The sequence below is a fragment of the Ictidomys tridecemlineatus genome, chromosome 11, assembly GCF_052094955.1.
Source record: "Ictidomys tridecemlineatus isolate mIctTri1 chromosome 11, mIctTri1.hap1, whole genome shotgun sequence".
NCBI classification, from domain to species: domain Eukaryota; kingdom Metazoa; phylum Chordata; class Mammalia; order Rodentia; family Sciuridae; genus Ictidomys; species Ictidomys tridecemlineatus.
In genome coordinates this window covers 40,769,939-40,793,292 of record NC_135487.1, presented here as the reverse complement: position 1 = coordinate 40,793,292, position 23,354 = coordinate 40,769,939, and the positions used below count along the sequence as shown (strand labels likewise).

The 23,354-nt window shown below is 47.0% G+C and overlaps 1 protein-coding gene and 1 long non-coding RNA gene across 11 annotated transcripts in view; one reads left to right on the top strand and one right to left on the bottom strand.

The window, feature by feature from the left end:
- Nucleotides 1–3,331: 3,331 nt before the first annotated feature.
- LOC120890770 (uncharacterized) lies at nucleotides 3,332–7,802 on the top strand. Of its 2 annotated transcripts, none has more exons than XR_013427793.1 (4): nucleotides 3,332–3,622; nucleotides 4,291–4,398; nucleotides 5,466–5,624; nucleotides 6,103–7,802. It is a non-coding gene; the product is annotated as an uncharacterized LOC120890770 (long non-coding RNA). The 2 variants fall into 2 exon arrangements; XR_013427792.1 differs by having other exon boundaries at nucleotides 4,286–4,398.
- Nucleotides 7,803–17,795: 9,993 nt separating this feature from the next.
- The window catches only part of Tceanc2 (transcription elongation factor A N-terminal and central domain containing 2), a 37,806-nt gene continuing 32,247 nt past the window's right edge, over nucleotides 17,796–23,354 (bottom strand). For 7 of the 9 annotated variants that reach the window (XM_021726829.3, XM_040288718.2, XM_078026308.1 and 4 more), the window contains exon 5: nucleotides 17,796–18,828. In XM_021726829.3, the coding sequence (XP_021582504.2) occupies nucleotides 18,640–18,828 (189 nt within the window). In that variant the 3' untranslated portion in view covers nucleotides 17,796–18,639. Of the gene's footprint in view, nucleotides 18,829–21,433; nucleotides 21,504–23,354 lie in introns of all 9 variants that reach the window. The other 2 variants (XM_078026309.1, XR_013427791.1) reach the window with 2 other exon arrangements.

The window sequence follows — 23,354 nt, the reverse complement described above, 5'->3', positions numbered from 1 at the left end:
TGATCCGGGCCTCTCAGATGATAAGCTTTCAATCTACAAGTGGAGTTCCAAGACTCCACTTGGCCGAGCTGGGAGTTGAGGAACCTGGGCTCCCCTCTTGGGACTCACCCTCAATTCCCATGGCCCCTGAGTGGACAAAAGGCAGCATGGGACAAGAATGCAGCATCTTGGCCCTGACCCTGTCCCCATGGCAGGCACCTTCAGGAGTGGCAGCAGCAGGACTCCTTCCAAGGGCTTCACCATTGAGGAAGGAGCCTGAGCCACAGAGGAAGAACGTGGGGCTATCTCATAGTGATGTAGCCGAGGGCTGGTTTGTGGCTACTCTTGGAGACTCCCAGGAATAATTGGGGGCCCTTTGAGAAGAATAAGTTCATGCTTATGCAGAAGGAGGCTCAGGGTTCTTGTCTTTGAGGCAAAAGTGGGACTCTACTTTGTCACTGCAGGCCAATGACACCCGTGATCCCGTGTCAGTCTGCACTGCTGCATTTCTAACATGTTTTTGGGGACAGATTGTGGTCTTGGTCTCTGGAAGTGTAATGTTTTCTTTCAGCTTAAGTTTCAAAGCATGTTCCATAGCAAACATTTCATTACGCAGGAAGAAGGCTGCCTGGGGGATAATGAAGTCACATACTCCAGGACGGTGAGAGGCGCTCCTGAGATGGCACTCAGGGCCCACGTTGGACTTCATTCGGGGCCCGTTTTCTCTGGCAGGAACTTCCAATGTATCTCCCTGGGCCTGGCCTCAGTTTCCTCAGGCATGCCAAGAGAGGCAGCTGAGGGGCCCCATGCTGTTGAGGTCCCAGGTTTGACAGGGCCCATGGCCCTCCCTTGGGGCCACCCGGCAAATCTAGACAGGTTCCTTCCCCAGTCTCTCCTGGAAGCAGATGTGTAATTGAGCCTACGGGGTCACTGTGACAGGCACAGCCCGTAAGTCTCAGCTGGGGAGCAGCCCCGGGAGATAAATTGAAGTGCAGCTGGCTTTTTCAATCTCGAGGACAGCCGTCTCTGGAGTTCACGTGGAGAGAAGGGGGAGCTGACAGAGCCATTCCCCAGGGAGGAGACACTCAGGGGGCGGGGGCAGGAGGCCCCAGGCTCCTCTGGTGGGAAGGAGTGGTGGCAGAATAGTGTTGGATCCCCAGAAACCAGGCACCAGGGTGGATTCGCGTAGAACAGTGACAATCAAAATGTGCACCAACATGGGCTGTTTACACGCCTCTCTCCTCCTGGGCTCTAAGGCCAGAGTCAGCCTCGGAGTCCACTTGTGGTGCCCAGCACAGGGACTGGTCACAGGCAGGCATCGCAGAGCACAGGTAAAGCTATGATAGCCGGGCTACGTCGAGGGCTTGTTCTGCACCAGGCTCCATGTTTCATGTTCTGTTAAGTGGCGTTTTCTCCGTACAACATCCCCTCGTGATAGAGTTGAGGAAATATCAGCAGAGATGTCGAGAACAGACAAGTAGATGACGTGCCCAGGGTCACTCAGCTGGCACCTGCCCGAGCTAGGCTTTCAACCCAAGCAGTTTGCTCCAGAGCCTGGGCTCCAGGGCACCCTATGAAATGACCCATACACTAGTGACAATAGCAACAATGAAAAGACCGTGTCAGGCACCTGTCCCAGGGACCAGAGAGAAATTAAGAAATGATGGGCATGAGCCCAAGCAGGCTGGCAGAGGAAATGGCAGGTGAAAATGGGGGTTGAGAAAGGCTGTTGCATGTTTGGGAAATGGTGACACATTTGGAAAGACTGGAGTGTGGATGGGAGTGACCCAGGAGGAAGGTGGAGGCCAGATCATGGGGACGTCAAGCTAAGGAGCTCGGATGGGAGCCGCTGGCGAGGGCAGCCACTGCAGCAGAAAGTGACATGGCCGGTATGGGCCCCAGACCACCTCTCATCACCTCTGTGCCTTGGTCCACTCACTTTCTTCTTGGAGCCTCAGTTTCCCTAGTGGTCACTCCTGCCTGGCAAAAGCAGGGCTTCAGCAAGGACTGATGAGATAATGGATGAAGAAGGTTTGAAAAATGTTACAAATGCAGCTTGGGTGGCAGGTGGGATGGGAAGGCGTGACCAGATGGTGGGTGTGAGTTAAGCCAGCTCTTTTCTGAAGGGGCTTTCGAATTTGCTCCAACTTTCTTTTATGATTATTAAAACATGACTCTGCAAGGGGCTTTGCTACTAGCTCAGCCCACCCTTCGAAACTCACCTTTCTGGTTCTCTTCTCTTTGCAGGAGGCAGAGTGGTCATCAACACATGGGCTTTAGAGTCAGCCCATGTTAAATCCCAGCTCTGCCACTTGAAGCTGTGTAACCTTGGGTAAGTAGCTTTCTGTCTCTGAAGTTTCCTGATTCTGTAATGCAAGAATAATAATGCCCACCTCCAAGGGTTGTTGAGATGATTGAATGAGATGGTAATAACTCATGGACTTTGCAGGATATGGAAGGAACTAGTCATTGATATCTGGGGAGGAAAAGAGTACAGAGTCCACAGGAGGGAGGGAGATTTATTTTTCTCTATATACTTTTTGGTAATGGGAGATTCCTTACTTAGAGAAATTAATGGAATTTCAAATACTGAGATAAGACATGGAAAGTCCTTCCTCAGCACGGCCTTGGCCCTGAAGAAGCACTCCACAATGTTAGCTCTTTCTTCTTATTGTACACATGGTTGCAAAGTGATGTTTCGGAACTCTTTCTTTGTGAACTGAAGCTGAATGCTCTTGGGGAGCACAGAGACCACGGCTGAGGCCAGGGTTACTTCTTAGCCAGAAAAGAGGTCTCCCAGGGCAGACTCTGGCCTCTGATGCAGCTGCTCCCAGCCTCAGTGAGCTAACACCCGGCCCCTGGAGGAGCATGCGGCTCTCCAGGTTGAGGCTGGGAAGGGCTGGGAGGCCAAGGACCAGGCCCACAACCTGGCTTTGTAGCCTGTCTGTGACGACCTGCTGAGTCACCCTGGGCAAGTCCTTCAACCTCTCAAGTGTCAAATGAGGACACGGCCGCTCATCTTCCTGGCTGGGCTGCTGGGAGGGTTCCGCAGGAGTCCAGAGACAGTTGTCTGCTGTCATCGCACCTTCCTGGACATGGGGGCAGCCTGGCCAGTGACAGGCTTTCTGCCTGGGGTGGTAGGGTAGGATGCAGGGGACAGAGAGGTCAAGGATTCCCAGTGCCACCCTACGGCTCCACCCCGTCCACTTCTCTGAGCAGCACCCTGAGCCATGAGCCGGGCTAACCCAGCAGAGGGAGGGCTCTGGATTGCAGCAGAGAAGCAAAATCCGAATGTAACTAACAGAGCTTTACCTTATCCACTTGCCAGGACGGTGCTTATGCTAATCCTATTCTGAGCAAAAGCAACTCAGACTAATAAAAGCTGCGCCCACTCTGGGCTCCACACCATCTGTCGGTGCGCACGCTGGGGATCCACTCTGCCAGGCTGTGGGGGACCCTCATCGGCTGGAGGCGGGGCGGGGGCCCTCTGGTCTTTTGTCACACGTTCATTCAGCACGTTGCATGAGGCCCTGCTAGGGACACCAGCGCCGAGAAGGAGGAAGCAGAGCCACCCGAGGTCACTGCCCCAAGAAGGCGTGTTCTGGTGTATAGGGGGGAAGCAAGGAATAAATAAGAGAATATGGTAAGTTCAGATGCATGCGGTCTTGTGAAGAAGGACACTCATGTGGCAGCAAGTGACGCGGGGGTGTGGGCCTAATTAGAGACCGAGGCCAGGAAGACCCTTGGAGGAGGACCTGCAGGACAAGGAGTCAAAGGAGGATCAGGGTGTGCCGAGCAGAGGAGGAGCCTCTGCCAATGTCCCAAAAGGCACCGTGTGAGTTTGGGGGACAAAAGCCAGAGCAGCTGGAGCCAGGGGTCGGAGACAAGATGGAGCTGGTGCCAGAGGTCAGGACTCGCAGAGCTGAGCCGGCCTCTGGAAGGACTTGGGTTTGTTTTCAGTGTGATGAGATCCGTGGGAGGGTTTTGGGCAGGAGCGTGACGTGGTGCAGTATGGGCGCTCACTCTGCCAGCCAGGTAGAGAGTGGATTACAGGGAGGACAGGCGTGCCGAGGAGACCAGGTAAGAGGCCAGGTATGGCACAAGGGATGGAAGGTTGAGGAGGGGGTTTCAGTGGGAGAACAGACTAAGATAAAGAGGGTCACGGTGCACACACCACACATCTCTGGTGTGCGGCAGGAGCTCATTAACGCTGATTAGGGTTTGGATTATTTTGACGCCCCCTCCCCACCATACAGCTTCCCCCAAATCATACCTTTGGAAAACACTAATATTTGATTGGTTCAAGTCCAGGTCCCGAGGACCCTGTGACAATGCTGGATGCATCTTTCCTTGTGAGCTGGCCTCAAGTGGTGTCTCTATGGCCATGTGGGCTGCCTGCCTCCGAAGGAAGCCTGCCAGGTATTTTCTGGCTCTGAAGCAACCCAACCCTCCTGGCTTTATCAGGGTGCGTTGCTGTCTGCATCAGGAGGGCGGGCGCAGGCTCTTGCACATTTAGAGACAGCACCAACAGCAGAACCCTGAGACACCACAGCAGAGGGAGGTTTGGCCCCCGATCCTGCCTGTCTTCTAATTTGCTCGTTCCTGGCATGTGCATTGAGTCCCTGACCTGCACCGGAACCTGCTGGGGCCACAGAAATGAATCAGGCACAGTCCCTGCCCTAAATTTCACATTCAGGTGCTGAGGTGGGGGTGGGGGTGCGAGTGAAATACCCAGTGTTCTCCAGCTGCTCCAGATTTTTGGTTATCAAAAAGCTGTCCAGGTAGGAAGCTCCTGGCACATGAAGCTAGGATTTTTTGCTGAGGAGTTTCCTAATTCCACGTCTTTAAAACCCTTCCCTTAAGCAGGAATTCCCAGGCCGTTCATCCACCGGCCCCCTCACTGTCCAGGCTGTCTCCCAGCTATTCTTCTCTTCCTGCACCTTGACTCCAGCCACCCTGCACTTGGTACTGTTCCTGACCTTTGACATTCCTTGAGCTTGCACATTTGCACATACTTTTCTTTGTAACCTGAAAGGCCACTTGTCCTTCTCACTACCGGCCTGCAAACTCCTTTGTAAAACCCATCAAGAACCAGCTGGAAAATCCACCTCTGCCAAGGCTTTCTGGGTCCACTGTAGCCAGGTCCCCACGGGCATAGTGAAGCTGTCCCTCCACTGGCCCCCAGCCCTCCTGTCATCCCCTGATATGTCGGATTGTCGTGGGTCAGTGTCTTGGTTCGGCATCGGACCTAGAGCCCTATCTGGTCCGTGTCGTGCCTGGGTCTAGCAGAGGCCTGGCATAGAGGAGGGAGGGGTTCAGCAAGCTGGTTCCTTCCTGGACGTACCACTTCCACGTACCTGGAAGTACCACAGACACTGGGGCTTAAACAGAGGACATTTGTTTTCTCACAGCTCTGGAGACTGGAAGTCTGTGATCGCGGTGTCAGCAGGTTTGGCTTCTCCTGAGGCCTCTTTCCTGTCTTGCAGATGGCCCTGTTCTTGCTGTGTCCTCACACGGTCTGCGTGTTGTCTGTGTCCTCTTCTTACAAGGACACCACTGTGTGGGATCAGTGCCCACCCACACGACCTCATTCTACCTTCATTATTTCTTTAGAAGTCTCCATCTCCAAACAGTCACCTCCTGAGGTATGGGGGGTCAGGACTTCAACACAGGGATTTCAGAGGGACAAAATCAGCCCATAAGAGGGTGACCAGTTGTTAGTGTGTGGCCATAGCCTAGGAGTGTGAGAAGCTCAGGATGAGGCCAGAGAGGTTAGCAGAGGCCTGGTGGGGCAGGGTCCTGAGTGCTGGGCCTCAGGCTAGACTGTAGCCCCCGGACAGAAAGCCAAGGAAGAAGAGGAGAACCAGATCCCACGCAGAGGGGTAAAGAGCAGGGCAGGAGTACTCCCTGGGGTTGTGGGAGGGGACATAAATATTGATTATGTTTATGGGATGTTCTCAAGGGCTATTAGCTCTGAGTTTATTTTCCAACATAAATAAAAGAAGATAACCATTAAGGACCTAAGTTCTCTGAGGCAACAAAATACCGGAACACTTATGAACATACAAACATCATCCCCTTCTTCATCTCTGAGACTGTTTTATAAAACACTCTCTTATTTAGATGGGGAAGCTGAGGCCCGGTGGATGGGAGCAGCCTGTCTTCAGTTGCTAGTCAGATACAGTAAAGTCTGATCAGCCTCCTCAAGGGCGATCATGAAAAACTGCACAGGAAGGACCTTCAACCCTGGTTGGACTTGTTCTCACACAGCATTGTTATGTGTGGTTCTTCATGTTCAAAAATATAGATGACGCGTGACTGTGTCTTCACTGTGAAAAGAAACCAATCACACTGAATTATAACCCAGTGTACAAAATAAATGTGTCCATATCAATATAAAAATTATCAAAATAAGTAAATAAAATGGAGAGAAGAGAGATGCATCTTTCTTGTGGAAGACTTCTAAATAATATAGGTAGATCCTGGGAGTTCTGGGAGGTGGAGCTGAATTCACCACCCACCATCCTCCAACCTTTAAGGGCTGTCTGGATTTCATGACTTGCCCCCAAAGAAGAGAACACAGAAATGGAAAACTGGTAAACGACAGCAGAGGAACCTGGCTAGTACTACCTGAACCGACACCCAAGGTTCAACTCATCAGCAATGCCACGTGGTGCCATGTGCCTGCCCCCTGATGAGATGTGACCAAAAGGGACACCCGCCTGGGCGGTATTCTTGTCAAAAGCCTATAATCTCAATTTAGTGAGGAGGGAATCCTCAGACAAGCCCGAAATAAGGGGGATTCTACCAAACACCTGGCCAGTGCTGATCAAGACTGTCAAGGTCACAGGAAACAAGAAATGACTGGGAAACTGTCACAGAGCAGAGGAGGCTAGAGAGACATGGGCACTAAATGCAATGTGGGATTCTGGACTGAATCCTGGAACAGAGAAGGGACATTAATGGTGAAGCTGAAAGAAGTCTGGGGCTTAGTTGATAGAAATATATCAACAATGGGCTTTTAATTTTGTCAAATGTAACCCATGAATGAAAAGTGCTGCCCACGGAAAGAACAGGGTGAGGGACATATAGGAACTCTCTGTATTATCTTTGATGCTTTTTGTAAATCTATACTTATTCCAGAAACTTTAAAAATTATTTTGAAAACATCAGGTAAACAAAGCCAGCCTCAGCAACTTAGTGAGGCCCTAAGCACCTTAGTGAGACTCTGTCTCTAATAAAATGCTCAGTGGTTAAGCACCCTGGGTTCAATCCCTGATACTAGAAAAAAAAAATCAGATAAAGAGAGAGTCTCCCTGGGCTGCCAGTCCATACCCCCATCCAAAACTTCTCTCTAATTTAAGTATGTATCTGTATACACCTATACACCTTTCCCCCATCTCTTTTCCCTCCAAAATGCTCCTATGGAAATAGTTTATCCTATTGGTTCATCCTGTACATAGGATGCTGCAACTCTTTTCTTTTCACCTAGCACTGTATCGTGGTGTTCCCATGTTTGGCCTTATGGATCTGAGCTGTCCAAAGCAGTAAACTTTGGCCACATGTGGCTAGAAGCACTTGAAAATACTGTTAGCCTAACTTGGTATGTTTTAAGAGTAAAATGTACACCTCATTCCACAGGCAGTACAAAGAGGAACGTAAAATGCCTCATTAGTCATTTTATGTTGATTACACGTTGAAGTGATAATGCTTTGGGAATATTGGGATCAAAGTATATTGTTAAAATTAACTTCATCTCTTCTTTTTACATTTTTAATGTGGCTACTGAAAATTTTTAAATTACATATACGATTTGCATTGTATTTCTCTCTCTCTTTTTTTTCCCTGATACTGAAGACTAGACCCAGGGCCTTGCACATGCTAGCTAAGTGCTCTTCCCCTGAGCTACATCTCTAGCCCATTTAAAATTTTCTTTTGGGACAGGGTCTCACTAAGTTGCTGAGGGGGCCCTGGAACTTGCAATTCTCCTGTCTCAGCCTCCTGAATCACTGGGATTACAGATGTGTACCTCCACATGTCATCCGTGGGCTGTGTGTGGACTATGTTGCACATTGTAGCCTAATGAGGGGATAAGTCTGGCATTGGGAACTTTCTGTGGCACCCCCACAAGGATTGAGTGCCTGATGCAGGTGAACTTCCCCCTCAAGCTCTGCCAAAGATCCCATAGCACCTGAGATAAGTGTGACCCGAGAAAATGCCAATCAACCTGCTGACTGCAGGACATTTCAAAGCAGGGCTCCACCCTTGAAACCTTATCCCTGCCTTTGATGTCCCCCTTAAATAAACCACCAGAGCCATCTTTTCTTTGTCTGGTTCCAGGGCCATGTGGACTAGTTCTATCAAGGACTTTGCTTTTGTAAATATATTTCTGGCTATTTTTGTTACGTTATTCACTAATGATTTGAGACTTTAAGTTTTAGGGTGGTTTACATCCTCCTGAGCAGGAAGAAGAACCCCCTAATGAGATGCTGGCAGTTGCCCTTGTTAACCTCACCCAAGAGGTTACAATACATTTTTATTGAACAGTGCTGTTATATAGATTAAAACACACTTTAAAAAATCTAGTTGTATTTATTTAACCATTCTTTTTCTAATGTGCATTTAGATTGTTTTTATTATATTTTATTCTATTTATTTTTTTGGTACTGGGGATTGAACTCAGGAGCACTTGATCACTGAGCCACATCCCCAGCCCTATTTTGTATTTTATTTATAGACAGGCTCTCACTGAGTTGCTTAGCTCCTTGATCTTGCTGAGGTTGGCTTTGAACTTGCGATCCTCCTGCCTCAGCCTCCCAAACATCTGGGATTGTAGGCGTGAACCACCATGCCCAGCTTAGATTGTTTTTAAAACTTTTGCTATTACAAAGTATGTTGCTGTTAAAAGCTTTGTACATGCCTGCTTTGTGTACATATAACAGTTTTTTCCTAGAGTAGAGGTTGGCAAACTAAGACCCACACACCAAATGCAGTGCACTGCCTGCCTGTTTTTTTTTTTTTTTTTTTAAATTTTTGTACCAGGGATTGAACCCAGAGTGTTTTAACACTGAATCATATCCCCAGCCCATTTTTATATTTTATTTAGAGACAGGGTCTTGCTAAATTGCTTAGGGCCTTACTAAGTTGCTGAGGCTGGCTTTGAACTTGTGATCTTCCTGCCTCAGCCTCCCAACCCGCTGGGATTATAGGTGTGCGCCACTGTACTAGGCTATCACTGCCTGCTTTTGTACCTCAAGTTTTATTGGAACGCAGCCACACTAATTTATTTGCTTATTGTCCATGGCCACTTTCGCACTACCATGGCAAGGTAGCATACCTGTGACAGAGACCATGTGGCCCACAAAGGCTAAAATATTTACCACCTTCCCCTCCCCCACTGTTTTTCACAATTTGCTGACTCCTGCTCCAGAGTCTTATCCGGCCAGGTCCTGGAAGGTAGACTCTGAGATGGGGATTAGCACAAGGTGACTTTATTGGGGATTGCTCTTGGTGAGGTGGTAGAGAGATAAACTGGGTTGCAATTCATTATGAAGACCTTTGACAGCCCTGTGGGGACCTGTGAAGCTGGCAAGGCCCTTCAGAGTTGTCCTGAGTTGGGACGGTGGGGCCAGGCCTTTCCAACCCTGAATCGGCCTGCCTCACAAAAGGGGAACATCCTCAGGTGAGGTAACTCTCTTCAGTGGAGGGACATTCCCAGCAGGGCTGCTGGCAAAGAGCACTCTTGGCAAGTTGGGAAGAGGCCCATCAGGCATGGTGGGGGGACCCGGGGAGTTCAGAATGGCATCCACTCAGTCCACACTTGTTCTGCTCAGCTCCAGGTCTTGGGTTGACTTCTGTGGGCCCTTTTCCTGGGAGAAATATAAAGCTGGATGTTAAACTACAACTTCCACCCATGGGACGGCTTCATGCTCCTTACCACCTCCCTCTTCCACTATCTAGTCTAGATTCCTCTTTTCCTCAGTGACTTCCATGGAGGCTCGACCTAGAGACCCTCAGCCCTGAGAAGCCTGATCCTGTGGCTGCCATATCCTGCCCAGGCCATGTCACCTTTGCTTTACTTATTTTATAAATATCTGGCAAGGGAATATCAAGAGGTCTCCAAGCGGATCAATTGGCTACCAAAGATCTAACTTCTGCCTCTATTGCTTAACCGCAGCCTGATGATCAAGGATAATTAGCTCTGAAAATGGCTACTACTCTCTTGCCTGCTAGTCCCTTGATACAAGGAGCTCAAAGTGCCTGGATGGAGTCACAGCTAAAAGTTAAGTAGCCATCTTGATGTTTCCAATGGAAGTGTTGTTTTCCCTTTGAGACCCAGGACCTCTGCCCCTGCAGAGGCCAGAGTTGCCAGGACTGGAAGCACAAATGCCCTAGAGGGCCGCTGGGAGTCATGGTAATGGTGAGCCAATCCCGCTTCCCTTGCTTGGTTCCTGGACTCACGTAGTTTCCCTATTGGAGACAAAGTGCCATGTAATTGTCTTTGATTAGAATGTGTGCTTCATCCTGGAAGATGACATCCTATTCCTTCAGGGGGTCACATCTGAGCTGGTGCCTTCAAAAGTTTGTTCCAAGCTGGCAGCTCAAGAGTGTCATATGTGAAAGGATGAGTAGGCCCCGTGGCCATGTGTCCCCTACTACAGCTCCTGTGCTGAAGAGCCATATGGGATCCCATATGACTGTCCTATCATCTATACATCCTGTAACCTATTCCAGGTTTAAAACTCTATAAACCCTTCAGGAGTTGTGCTTAATGAAGCCCTGTAAGCAACAGAGGCAAACCCTGGGATAGTTCTATTCCAGGGGAAATGAATCACAGCTCCTTCCAGGGAAAGGGGTTTCATATAATCAACTCGCCCAGTGGCTGGTACTTTTCCTTGCAGGGTGGAGATGTATCTGAAGCTGAGCGTTGGTCTCTGTTGCTGGCAGGTTGGACACACAGCAGCAGCAATAGCTTGGTGAGTGGGAGCTCATATGCTGATTTGAATATGTCCCCCAAAAGCTCATGTATTGGAAACTTCCTTCTTTAATTTGTATGTTAATGGTATTTGGAGGTAGAGCCTTTAGGAAGTGATTAGGATGAGATGAGGTCATAAGCGTGGGGACCCATGATGGCATTAGTGGTTTTACAAGAAGAGGAAGACACCAGACCAACTTGCTCTGTCTCGCCATGTAATGCCCTTTGCTGTGCTGTGGTGCAGTGAGAAAGAAGGCCCTCCCCAGGTGCCAAGTAGATGCTGGCACCATGCCCTCGGATTTCCCAGTCTCCAGAATCGTGAGCCAAATAAACCTTTCTTTATAAATCATCTGGTCTTGAGTATTTTGTTAGAGCAACAGAAAATGGACTAAAACATCATGCTATTGAGCCCCTACATGTCTTCTCTCATGCTATAATGGTTACTCCACTTATATACCTGTTGTGCCGGCTGTAGGGTAGCCTCAGAGAGAGACTGGGGGACATCACTGCATATACATGGTTGTTTAGTGCTTCTTCCATGTTTTCTGATAGGAGTTAACATGGAATACGAGGATCTCACACTTGGTGAGCACTCCCATAGTTCCATCTGGCAAAGTTTCCTTGACCTCAATTTTCCGATCTTACTCCTTTCTGACCCTATACCAAGCAGCCAAGCATTCTCCACTGTTCATGATGTCCACTTCACCTGGCCCCATTTCTTTCCATAAAAAGTGGATGACCAGGTGCACTACCTAAAGTTCTGCCTGTTGGAAGGATTTCCCCTTCTGCTGTCTTTTAAGGACATCCCTATGTGAACTTGAGGCCACACACTGGGCAGCCGCGGTCTATTTTTGTCGTGCTCACACATCCTGACCTGATTCACCTGTGAACAAAGCTTAGCTCATTTTTCTTCTCCATCAGCTGGATATAAGGTGCTCCCCAGGCATCCATGGGTGTGAGCTGGTGCCAAGGTGGAGAACATAGAGGCCTGGGCCACCGGCTCATGACACAGCTTGTCCGCTGGCCCTGCTATGCCCATCTCAAATTATCTGTTTTTTTTTTTTTTTTTTTTTGAGAGAGAGAGAGAGAGAGAGAGAGAGAGAGAGAGAGAGAATTTTAATATTTATTTTTTTAGTTTTCGGCGGACATAACATCTTTGTTTGTATGTGGTGCTGAGGTTGTACTTCCAACTTATGAGTTGTTGCTGCACTTGTCTGAACTTTGTGACTTGATGAATTCAGTAAGATCAGTTCATCCTAGCAGCTTTGGCTACATGATCAACTTGATACCAGAACTCTGTGGCAAGTCAGAAGCTGTTTTTTTGAGGAGTGTACAATTCTTGGCTACAGATGGCATGGCCCTGCTCCAGATTCCTAGGGGTTAACATTGTGATGACTCTCCTATTGGGCCTTGTCATAAACTCAATGGGTGTCTTTTCCCACCATAGATAGCTCAAATACCCCAGGTTCTGCCAGCTCATATGGCCCAAGCAGCATGGCCGCTTGTACTGTAGCCTGGACCTGCTGCCGAGCCCTTTACTGCTCTGAGCCCCTATAAAACCCAGCAGCCTTTGTTCCATCTAGTGTAGGGGTGGAGCAATATTCTAGGTGTGAATGTATGCTGCCTTCCCAGCCCAGAGGCCTACCAAACCTGTGCTTCCTTCTTAATGATGGGAGTGGCAGATGCAACAATTGGTCTACTTTATAAGGGATGTCCCTGGCATATCCAGACCCCAGGTCCCTAAAGATTTCACTGATCTGTCAGCTCCCTGTATCATCATAGGGTTTTCTCTCCACCATTCTCTGCAAAGCCTGTCTAAGGCTTCTGATAGACTTGCCAGGTTTTGCTCTTGTGGACCAATCAGCTAATGACTTCAATCTCTGGGCTCAGCGTGATGTTCTATAGGCTATCTAGGCTGTACAGGTCTTTTCAGGCTAGGCTGTGAGAGGGTAAGAGCCTTAACATCCCTGGGGCAAGTCTGTAAATGTATACTCTTATCTGTTCCAAGTGAATGTGAACTGCTCCTGATCTTCCTCTGTGATAAGGTAGAGAAAGAAAACCCTCACCAGATCCACAGCCACACACCACGAGCCTGAGAACGTGATAACGTGCTCGAGGAAAGACACCACATCTGGCATGGCAGCTGCCTGCAGAACTCTCGTGGTTGGTCTTGCTGCAGTCATCTTCTAGGAGCCACCTGCTTTATGTAGGGGTCAGTCCAGGGGGTTAACTAGAGAGGCACAGGGATCTCCACCCCGTATCCTTTAGTTTTCTAAGGACGGCATTAATCTCTGTCATCATCTGATCACCAGGGAGGCTGAGCATCTTTTAACGTTTTTTATTTCCTTTTCTTTGAATTCCCATAAGTCATAGTTGTTTGCTTTTTAAAAAATGGTCCATTTATTTTCTCTCTCCTTTGCTAGACCATGAACTTGAGGCCAGACACTGTCTCAATTATCCCTGTGATCCCTGTACCTGGCATGGAATTCAACAAATATGCACTGAATGAGTGACTTCAACAAGATGAAAAACAGCATTTGATTGGACATCTTGGTCTTCTAGGATCTTGAAACCAACATACCCAGCTAAGGGGTAGTCCATCCCTGACAGCAATTGTATCATTTTGGGTAATTTAAAAGAAAACACAATGTCATCCAATCAAACCATCTCTCCTTTGAAACCAAGGCAGTGTCACTGAACTAATGGAAGCTCCCAAAGCCTTGTTTTTCTGGATGGACTCCCTTTGATAGCAATAATGGGCAGTAACAAACTGAGCCCTTGCCCCATCTGGCTGTGATAAACGCATCCAAAACACATTACAAAGCTCAGAGTGAGGCTGTGAGGCCTGAGGCTGCTGCAAAAGAAAACCAAGGTTGACAGGCACAAGTTTAAGAACCCGACATTGTATAAATGAGAAAATGCCAGCTGCCTGTTCTCTCCCCACCAACGCGGTAAGTGCGTTATCTGAGCCTCCTGCCATTTTTCAAGCCCGGGACTCTAATGGTATCTGTTTGGGCAACTCTAAACTTCAATTAAAAGAAAAAAAAAAAAACCCTCTCGTTTACTGTATTCTTTCCTTTTTAAAAAAATATTGAGTTTTTAAAATAAATGTTCAAATTTTTCTTAAATATGTTTATGCAGGAACTTTTTTTTAAAAAAAAAAATCTTTTTAAAACACACATCTAATCAGGTCACTCAGCTCCTTAAAAACTTCTCATGGTCTTCCACTGTCTGGAGGCCAAGGTCCAAGGTCTTTGGTGAGGCCTCCAAGGCCCTTGTTACTGTTTTCGCCCATTTCTCACCGCATTCATTCCTGAGCCCTTAGGCTTCAACCTCGGCCCCTTGTATGCCCTCAGAGGCCAGCCGTACGTTTCACACCTTTATGCTTCTGCACAGCTTTGGTTCAAAGATGAGCTCTTCTCTGAAGATGTTCTTCCTCTGAGTCATTAATCACTCCTTTCTCTATTGTCTCCATATTTGAAATAAATGTCTAACCACCCAATATGCTCTACCATCATTATCTACTTGTGTCTGTCTCACCAGACTAAGAGCCCCTCAAGGTGGACATGACATCTCATTTACGGCTGTTTCCCCAGTGCCAGGCTAGTCCTGGGCACAAAGGAGAGGAAATACTTTTGTTTGTAGAGTAAATGAGTGAAAATACAAAGACTCTGTCCCTAACCCAAAGAACCAGGACTCCAATTTAACCAGCATGAGAAGAGGATCAACAAGCCGCTGATGTAGACGGATGCTGCTTACAGATTTCCGTGACTGAAAGGGCTGTAAGGCACATGCACACCGAAACTCACAGGTAACTCAGAGGTGCCAGGAACTTTTCTCACTCCATTCCAGGAGCAACCCTTTCATTTTAACAGACTAGAGCCCAGAAGTGCTTCTTGGTGGGCGGGCAAGTGTGGATGGGTGTCTGCAAGCCTCCTTCCCTTCTGCAAGTGCTCAGAATAGCTCCATTAGCGTTCATGGAAATTCTGCACATGCATCAAGGAGAAAACAGCCACAAATAACACAGCCCGCTTTCCAAATCTCCAAAGCACATCTCTGCAATCATTTTACTTTCCAACTATCACTACTGAAGCCTTTCAGCAAGAAAGCAGTGTTTTCAACTTACTCTGGGTTCCCAAGTTAGCAGAACTCTTTGGTTGTTTATAAATGAAGCTTCCTACATCCACTCACTCTCCCTGCCCCAGCTTCTATTAACACAAAAACGACCAGTTCCTGCTGGGAATCAAAGGCCTTCACCTGATTTTTAGGACACTCCAAATATGGTCCTGATTCTTGCCTTTCTCTCCTGCCTCATCTCCAGCAACTCTCCTGCATGTGTCCCCCCACTCCAGCCATACAAATCATTTTTGGGGGTGTGGGGTATCAATTGAACCCAGGGGCACTTAACCATTGGGCCACCTCCTCAGCCCTTTTTACTTTTTGAGATAGGGTAGCCTAGAGCCTCACTAAGTTGCTGAGGCTAGTCTCGAAATTGTGATCCTCCTGCCTCAGCCTCCTGAGATTACAGGTGTGTACCACCATACCCAGCCCAAATCATCTTCCATAAATCTCCATTTTTGGGTCTTTCCTTACTGTCTTCTCTGTAGGCATGCACTTCAACTACCCAATTGAGTTCTGCCCTTTAAAACTGCACAGAAGTATGATCTCCTCCAGGAAGTATTATTTCCTGGTTGAATTAGATGCTTCTCCTCTCCATCCACAGCCACTCACTCAACTAGGCAATAATGACTATGGAGATCTAGCTTGTGCCAGTCTCTGTTCCAGGTGCTGGAGATGCAGCAGGGAACAGAACAAAGCCTCTGCTTTCCTGAAGCTTAGATTCTTGAAGCAGGAGAAAGACAATAAAGAAATAAAGAATTGTGTCAAGGGATATGAAATGCTCTACAGAAAAGTAAAGCAGAGTAGAGTATTATAGAATATTTGGGAGGGAATATTACTCAGGGAAGTCAGTGAAGGCTTTTCTGATAAGGGAGAGAGACTTGATCCAAGTAAGGACAGGAACATGTAGACATCTAAGGAACAAGTACTGCTATCAGAACAGTGAGTGCAAAGGCCTGAGACAGAAGCATGCTTAGTAGGTAGGTGCAAGGTAGCAAGGGAGTCAATGGGACCACAGAATCATGAGGGAGAGCAAAACAGGAAATGAGGTCAGAGGCAGTCAGAGGCCAGATCACACTGGGCCTTGTAGGATATGGTAAGGATTTTTTTTTGGTGGTGCTAGGGATTGAACCCAGGGCTTTGTGCATGCAAGGCAAGCACTCTACCAACTAAGCTATGTCCCCTGCCCTATGGTAAGGGATTTTACACCAAGAGAAATGGAAGTCACTGGGAGGTTTTAAGCAAAGAAGAGATCATTTGTCTTACATTTTAAGAGACTCGTTTTGGCTACTCTGTGGATAACAGAGGAAGGGGGAACCATGAAGAGCACAGACATCTGGACATCCACAAATATTTATTGGCCTCTACTATGGCCACGCACTGTTCCAGGCACTGAAGATACCCAGTGAGACGGGATCTCTGATCAGTCAGGGAGGATTTACAATCTAGTGGGGAGACAGAACTGGCGTAATGACAGAACACACGAATATGTCTAGAAGAGTAGACAGGGTACTGTGGTGAGGGCAAGAAAGGAATTAGGTGGGGAGCAGCACTCTAGGAAGGGAATGCTCAGTTGCTTTAAGAAATACCATGTGGAGGGGCTGGGGATATGGCTCAAGTGGTAGCACACTCACCTGGCATGCATGAGGCACTGGGTTCAATCCTCAGCACCACATAAAAATAAAATAAAGATATTGTGTCCACCTAAAGCTAAAAAATAAATATTAAAAAAAAAAAAGAAATACAATGTGGAAGAACTACAACAGTCTGGTGAAAATGGAAGGAGGTGAGAAAGGAGAGGAAGGCGGGGCCAGATCACAGGTGGCCTTGTACACAAGCATGAAGGTGCTGTACTTTATCCAGAAGGTAGCAGGGATCCACTGATGGGTTTTAACACCATGGATGTCCATGGAATATCTAGGAGATACTGCTGAAAATGGCACAGGTGTGGGCTGCAAATACAAACTGGAATATCATTGGCATCTAAATGAAGCTTAAAAATATGAGAGCTGATGGAATCAACTAGAGACTATATACTATATACCATCAAGAGACTATATACTATATACCATCAAGCAGACCAAGATCTGTCATTCATTGTCTGTGACCCCGAGTAAGTTACTGCCCTTTTCAGAGCCTCACCTTTCTCATCTTTAATTGGGTATTTTCTTTTTGTAAAATGCTACCACAGTCCCGGGCACACAGTAAGTGCTCAGTTATTATTCTAGCTCCATCAGTAACTAGCAGTGGCAACTGGACAGCATATTGTGCTCTGAACCTCAAGGTCTCACTGTGGCCACTGCTAGGTATCCAGCATGCCCCACGGAATGGGCACCCGGTAAACGTTGCTCAGTAGTGAACAAATCTAAAAGACTGGAACAATACCCACCAAACACAATGGAATTAACAGGGTTTTCAAAGATTATATATATAAAGATGCATGTCAATAAATCCTCTAAGGAAAAGCGCCAGGCATTTGGGTAGACATTAGCCCTTCCTTCTGTCCTCGCTTTCCAACCCATCCCTTTTTTCTTTAATTTTAAATCTCCCCCTTGTAATTGGCTCCTTCCTTTCAGACTGCAGACATGCACCTGTCTCCCCTAGTCTGAAAAGCTTTCCTTGGGTCTTATCCCTTCTCTCAAATTCTCATCCTGCCATTCTTTAATTTTACCAACTGTACTCCTTCGCAACCCAGAACACTCTTCAGTGAGGAAACCACACCTTTTGTTTTAGAACACAAGTCTCAGTTTAATAGTACTTTTAAAAAGGCAAATATCATTTACATCATTCTTTGAGCAGGCCTGTACATAGGTATTTCACTTTTTAAAAAATATGCATTTTTTTTCTTACCACAGTAATTCATTGCAGAAGAAATTTCATTATGTATGTTCTACAGAGCCCTAAACCAGAGCCAGCGTATTCAAATAAACCCCGAGGTGTGGGGAGGCTTCGGGCCAGTTGCTCATTAGAGGCCTCAGCATGGGGGCTCCGGAGACCCACACAGAAGGTCTTCCAGAGAGAGCTGAACCGTTCAGATAAGTGAGCTCTGGAAAGCAGGGCTGGTCGGCGGGCTCTGGCAGGCTCACCCCTGGGGTAGAGCAAAGAGAACAGACAGGGAGTTCTGAGAGGCACCGGAGCTGTCTAAACTCAGGGGGATGGAACCGAGTGAGCAGCAGCGGTAATTGAGTTTCAGTTACCTGCAGGGTGGCGAAATAAAGTGTTAACTTCATCTGCCTGACATGGGGGAAGTTTAGAGGTGTCCTTGGCATGCTCACAGTGAAATCCGTCACCCTTTCACTGTGTTGGGTGATGGCAATCGTATGGCGCTTCCTAGTGACAGCCTGCGTGCATCCTGTTAGGCAGCACCAGCGCGCGGTGGCTAATGAAGCAGGTTCCCGCAGGCCTGTCTCCCAGGGCTCCCCGCATCCTCTGTCTGAAGGAATGGCACCATGGGAAAATTTAGCACAGCCAGCACCAGCCATCACCCAGACTCAAAAGAGTCTTTGAATGGCAGAGAGAGGCCCATTTTCCTCTCTGCCCAGCCCAGGGTTGGATCCGTCCTCGGGTCACTTTTTGTGGGTCTGTACAAACGTGCCGACGGGCAGCGAGCCGTTCTTCACCTGCTCCCGGATTTCAGCTCGGTGCTTTAATGTGAAGACCAGAGCTCTCACCGTCCGCCGGTATGGCCCGTTAATGAGGCGGGAGCAGAGATGAAACGTTTCCCGCTCAATATTTTCAACCAGTAGGTGATCCATCTAAAAAACAGCAAAATTATCAAATTAGAGCCTTGCATTGCATAAGGATTAAAAGTAAGAGAGGCTGCAGCACTCTGCTCGAGGCCTCCATTAATCAACTGAAATTCAAGGACATCTACTTCCTGTCACAAGAGAAACAGGAAGAGCAAATTAATTCCACCCTGGCAATTAAGGAACAAGGCCATGTGCTTTGTGACAGGGACCTCATTCACAACCCCTGCCGGGTGGTAATATTTGCCATTATAACAGGAAACTGGCTTGAACTAAGCAACGGGTACTGGGCCCTGTACTTCACCAACCAGGAAACGAAGTCCAAGGATAATAAATCAGTGGAGCAGTTCATGCTTCTTTTTGTTTTTAAAGGGCCTTTTAACCCCTTACAGCATTTTAGAAACACTGGGTCTGGATCCTAAACTGTGCATGAGGCAGTTTATAAATCACTTTTCCCATCTAATGCTCATAACTCTTATTATCACATTCTATAGATAAGGAAACAGGTTCAAAGGTAAAAGATCAAGACTGTACAGCTACTGAGAGACAGAGCTGGAACTCTGCCCTAGACCTTGACTGCAAAGTTCACGGTCCTCCCCTTTTGGCAACCAGTGGCCCCTTCAACGTTCTGAGACCCATGCAGATTCAATTAAGCAGAACAGGCCTAGGCGATGGGACCTGGAGCAATTCTGGGGTGGTCTGGCTCATACTCAGGCCACCCTGAGGTCACAGACCTAATCAAAGCAGACCGGGTCTGGAATTATGTCCACATGGTCTAGATCCAGGCCAGGTGAGGCTGCTGGTCAGAGACCCCCAGCCCATCTCCCTCCCCATCGTCCCTGGCCTAAGCGCTCTAGCTGTTTTCATGCTCCTCTACGCCACGGCACCAGTGCACGTTCCCTTAGAAGACACACCTTTCCTCAGGAAACACTCGTGTTTTTACGTCAAAGCTTAGGCAAACATACACCCATGGAGAAACCAACAAAAACCCTAGCACAAAGGACTGAAAGTTCTTCAGGCTACCACTATGTCCTGAGCTTCCCTTGGTCATTATCATAATGTTATAATAATCTATGTTTTGAGTTTGTCTCCCCTGGTAGTAAGTTCTTTGAAAAGAGGAACAAATTTTTCTTACTCCCTCTTTCCCCTTTATTCCTTCCCTTCCTGCTAGGCATTTATTTGAATATTTATTCAGCATCTATGACGTGCCAGGCTCTTGCTTGGGTTGAGGAACAGCAGTGACTAGGGTAGGCACAGCTTTTATGGCCATGAGGAGAAAAGGCAATAAGAGAAACAGGTGGTGAACGGGGATCATTAGGGTACTGAGTGCTAGGAAAGGCGGTGGGAATGAATGCCGAGGAGCACAACCACAGAGAAGTCACCTCACTCAGAAGGGTAGCACCTGGCTTCAGGAGGAAATGATGTTTTTCCTAAACTGAAGGATTCTAGGATCTGGCCAGGTGAAGTGGGTGTTTGCTTTGTGATCAGTTCAGTGAGCCGACACACACTGTTCTGTATATCCTATACTTCTATGTAAAAAGGATAAAAAGGAAAAAGCCCTGGTGTGGTGGTACACACCTGTAATCCCAGCTACTTAGGAGGCTCAGGCAGGAGGATTGTAAGCTTAAGGCCATCCTGGACAAATTAGTGCGACCCTATCTCAAAATCAAATAAAAAGGGCTGAGGGGCTGGGGTTGTGGCTTAGTGGCAGAGCACTCGCCTAGCACGTGAGAGGCCTGGGTTCAATCCTCAGCACCACCTAAAAATAAATAAATAAAAGTATTGTGTCCAACTACAACTAAAATAATTTTTAAAAAAAGGGGTGCAGCGGTTGTGGCTCAGTGGCAGAGCACTTGCCTGGCATGTATGAGGCACTGAGGTTGATCCTCAGCACTACATAAAAATAAATAAACAAACTAAAGGTATTGTGTCCATCTACAACTAAAATATGTGTGTGTGTGTGTGTGTGTGTGTATACATAAAATATATACACACACACACATCATACACACAAGAGGAAAAACAAAGAAAGAGACACCAAAAATAAAAAGTCCTATCTGATATTTGATAACATGTCCTAATATGCGAGACAGACACAGAAGGAAGAAAAAGAGAAACTCTGAAGATACAAGAACCAAACAGGGAGCAGAATAGGACTGAGAGAGAAAGAGAGTGAGACAGAATATGAATGCTGTCAGGCCCAGACATAAGCTGAGGTCTACTAGGCAAAAGATGCTCATGAAAGCCTGTGGTCCCAGTGGCTGGCTGATTACCTTCTAGGTCTGGGCTGGAGGGAGTGGACTTGCCACCATGGCTCTCTAGAACCCACAGTGCTCAAGTTTTTCAAGTCAAGGGTTCCTGAGTAGACGATGCACTAGTGAGTCCCTGGCCTGAAACAGCCCTGGTAACAGACTACATTGGGAGGCTGGCAAGGTGGCTGCCTAGCTGCCCAGCATTTGACCCATAGCATTTTCCAGAGAGGCTCCTGTTCTAGTATGAGGCTGGTTACTCACCAAATATTTAGAGATTCACTTAGTTTAACAGGTAAGAAAATCTTTCTTTAAAAAAGGGGCATGCTGGGCTGGGGATGTGGCTCAAGCGGTAGCGCGCTCACCTGGCATGCGTGCGGCCCGGGTTCGATCCTCAGCACCGCATACCAACAAAGATGTTGTGTCCGCCGAGAACTAAAAAATAAATATTAAAAATTCTCTTTCTCTCTCTCTCACTCTCTCTTTAAAAAAAAAAGGGGGCATGCTTATAAAGGAAGAAGAGTCTGTGTGTTTATAAAAGAAAGTCATAGCCATTCCATCAAATTGTGCTATTATAAAAAAACAAACCCAAATCTGAGAGTGCCTTGGAATTCACATAACTTGCTGCCCATATGTCTTAATCCAGCAAATAGAGCTGGTACTCTGAGTCTGGCTGGTTCTTGGAGAAACAGCATATAAAAGATCTGACCCCTCCCCTCTAGGAAGCCACAGCCTAGAAAGGAGATGGAATGTACAGAGAGTGCCTGGCGCAGCTTGACAGGAGCTAGGCCCACGGTGTGATGGGAATAGGCAGTATCTAACAATTCTCAAGCATGCCTCTTGCTAAATGAGGGACAATGAAATGAAGAAATGCAGAAAAATGTTTGTGATATTAAAATATAAGTCATAAAGGAAAATTATTCATCCTGCACCATTGTGTATAAGAAATTCATTGCACAAAGTGAAGAAGGCCTATCTTGTAACAGCCTTGGGTAATCCAAACTTGCCCAAGTTGATAACCCCTTTCCAATGGGTCCTAACTTGGTGCTTTAGGTAAGTAAACCCTTTTGGATAAAAGGATCAGTTTCACTGAGACCCTGAGAAAAAGAGATTTTGCTATGAGATACATCTGTAGAAATGGGAATGGGAACAGAAACCCTAGAAGAGATCTAGCGATTTGCTGTATTTAGCAATATTTCTCTCTCTCATCCTCTGCCTGGTCTCTCTCACACATTTTTGCTCCTCTCCCTGGGTCTTACTCACTACCAATTTTAACCGCCTGGTTCTCTCCTCTTATGCTACACATCTCTACCCACACCTTCTGCTTCCTCATAACTCCTCCAACATCTCTTCTGTTTCAATACTTGCACTGATGTTTTCTTGGTATTTCCTAGTTCCCGTTTCTTGGAGACAGAGAATCTGACGTGCCTTCCTTATCTATTTGTGTGTGTGTGTGGAGCGTGTGTAATTCAGATGTCTAATCCTGGGCAAACTGGCTTTAGCTGGGGAAGATATAAAACATGACCACCTAGGGCTCTTCTTCACCAGGGAATAGATCTGGTGGGAAATGGTGCCATCATCAATTATGATGTTTGCCACATCTGTAAGCTCTATAAATGCAAGGAAACAAGGTCTTCTTTTGTTAACCATAGGAAGTGTTCAATAAATATTTGTTAAATGAATGTGCTTCTTCCCCATGTATACCTACCTCCTCTCCTGCCCTCTCAATAACATCATACATAGCAGATGAATATCTTTTTATTATGTGTTTTCTAGTTAGCAAAATCCTTCCCAGATTCTTACACCAGAGTTAACATTTCCATACTTTGTATGTCTATATCCCTTGCTGGGCTTACACCACTACTTCAGACTGCCTCATATTTCTGTTTGTTATTTACAGACTCTCATTCAAAAGATGGTAAGCTAGCACTTCTCTCTCTCTCTCTCTCTCTCTCTCTCTCTGTTACTGGGGATGGAACCCCAGCCCAGGAGATAGCAAGCTTTCCTAGGAGAGGGACTGTAGCTCATTTATGTTGTATTTTCCCCTGACACCTAGTAGAATCCCACTAAACATTCAATGAATCGAACATCCACAAGAAGCAAACTTTGTGTGGGTTTTCTGATAGCGTGATCGGATTTGTATGTATCAACTCACACTTCTTTTTGACCACTTGAATACATTTATGAGAGAGCTGGTCAAAGCCAAGGGTGCAGCCTGAGGCCATTAAACAAAGAAAAAAACTAACAGTCCCATATGAGAATGTACCCCTGACCTGGATCTCATTA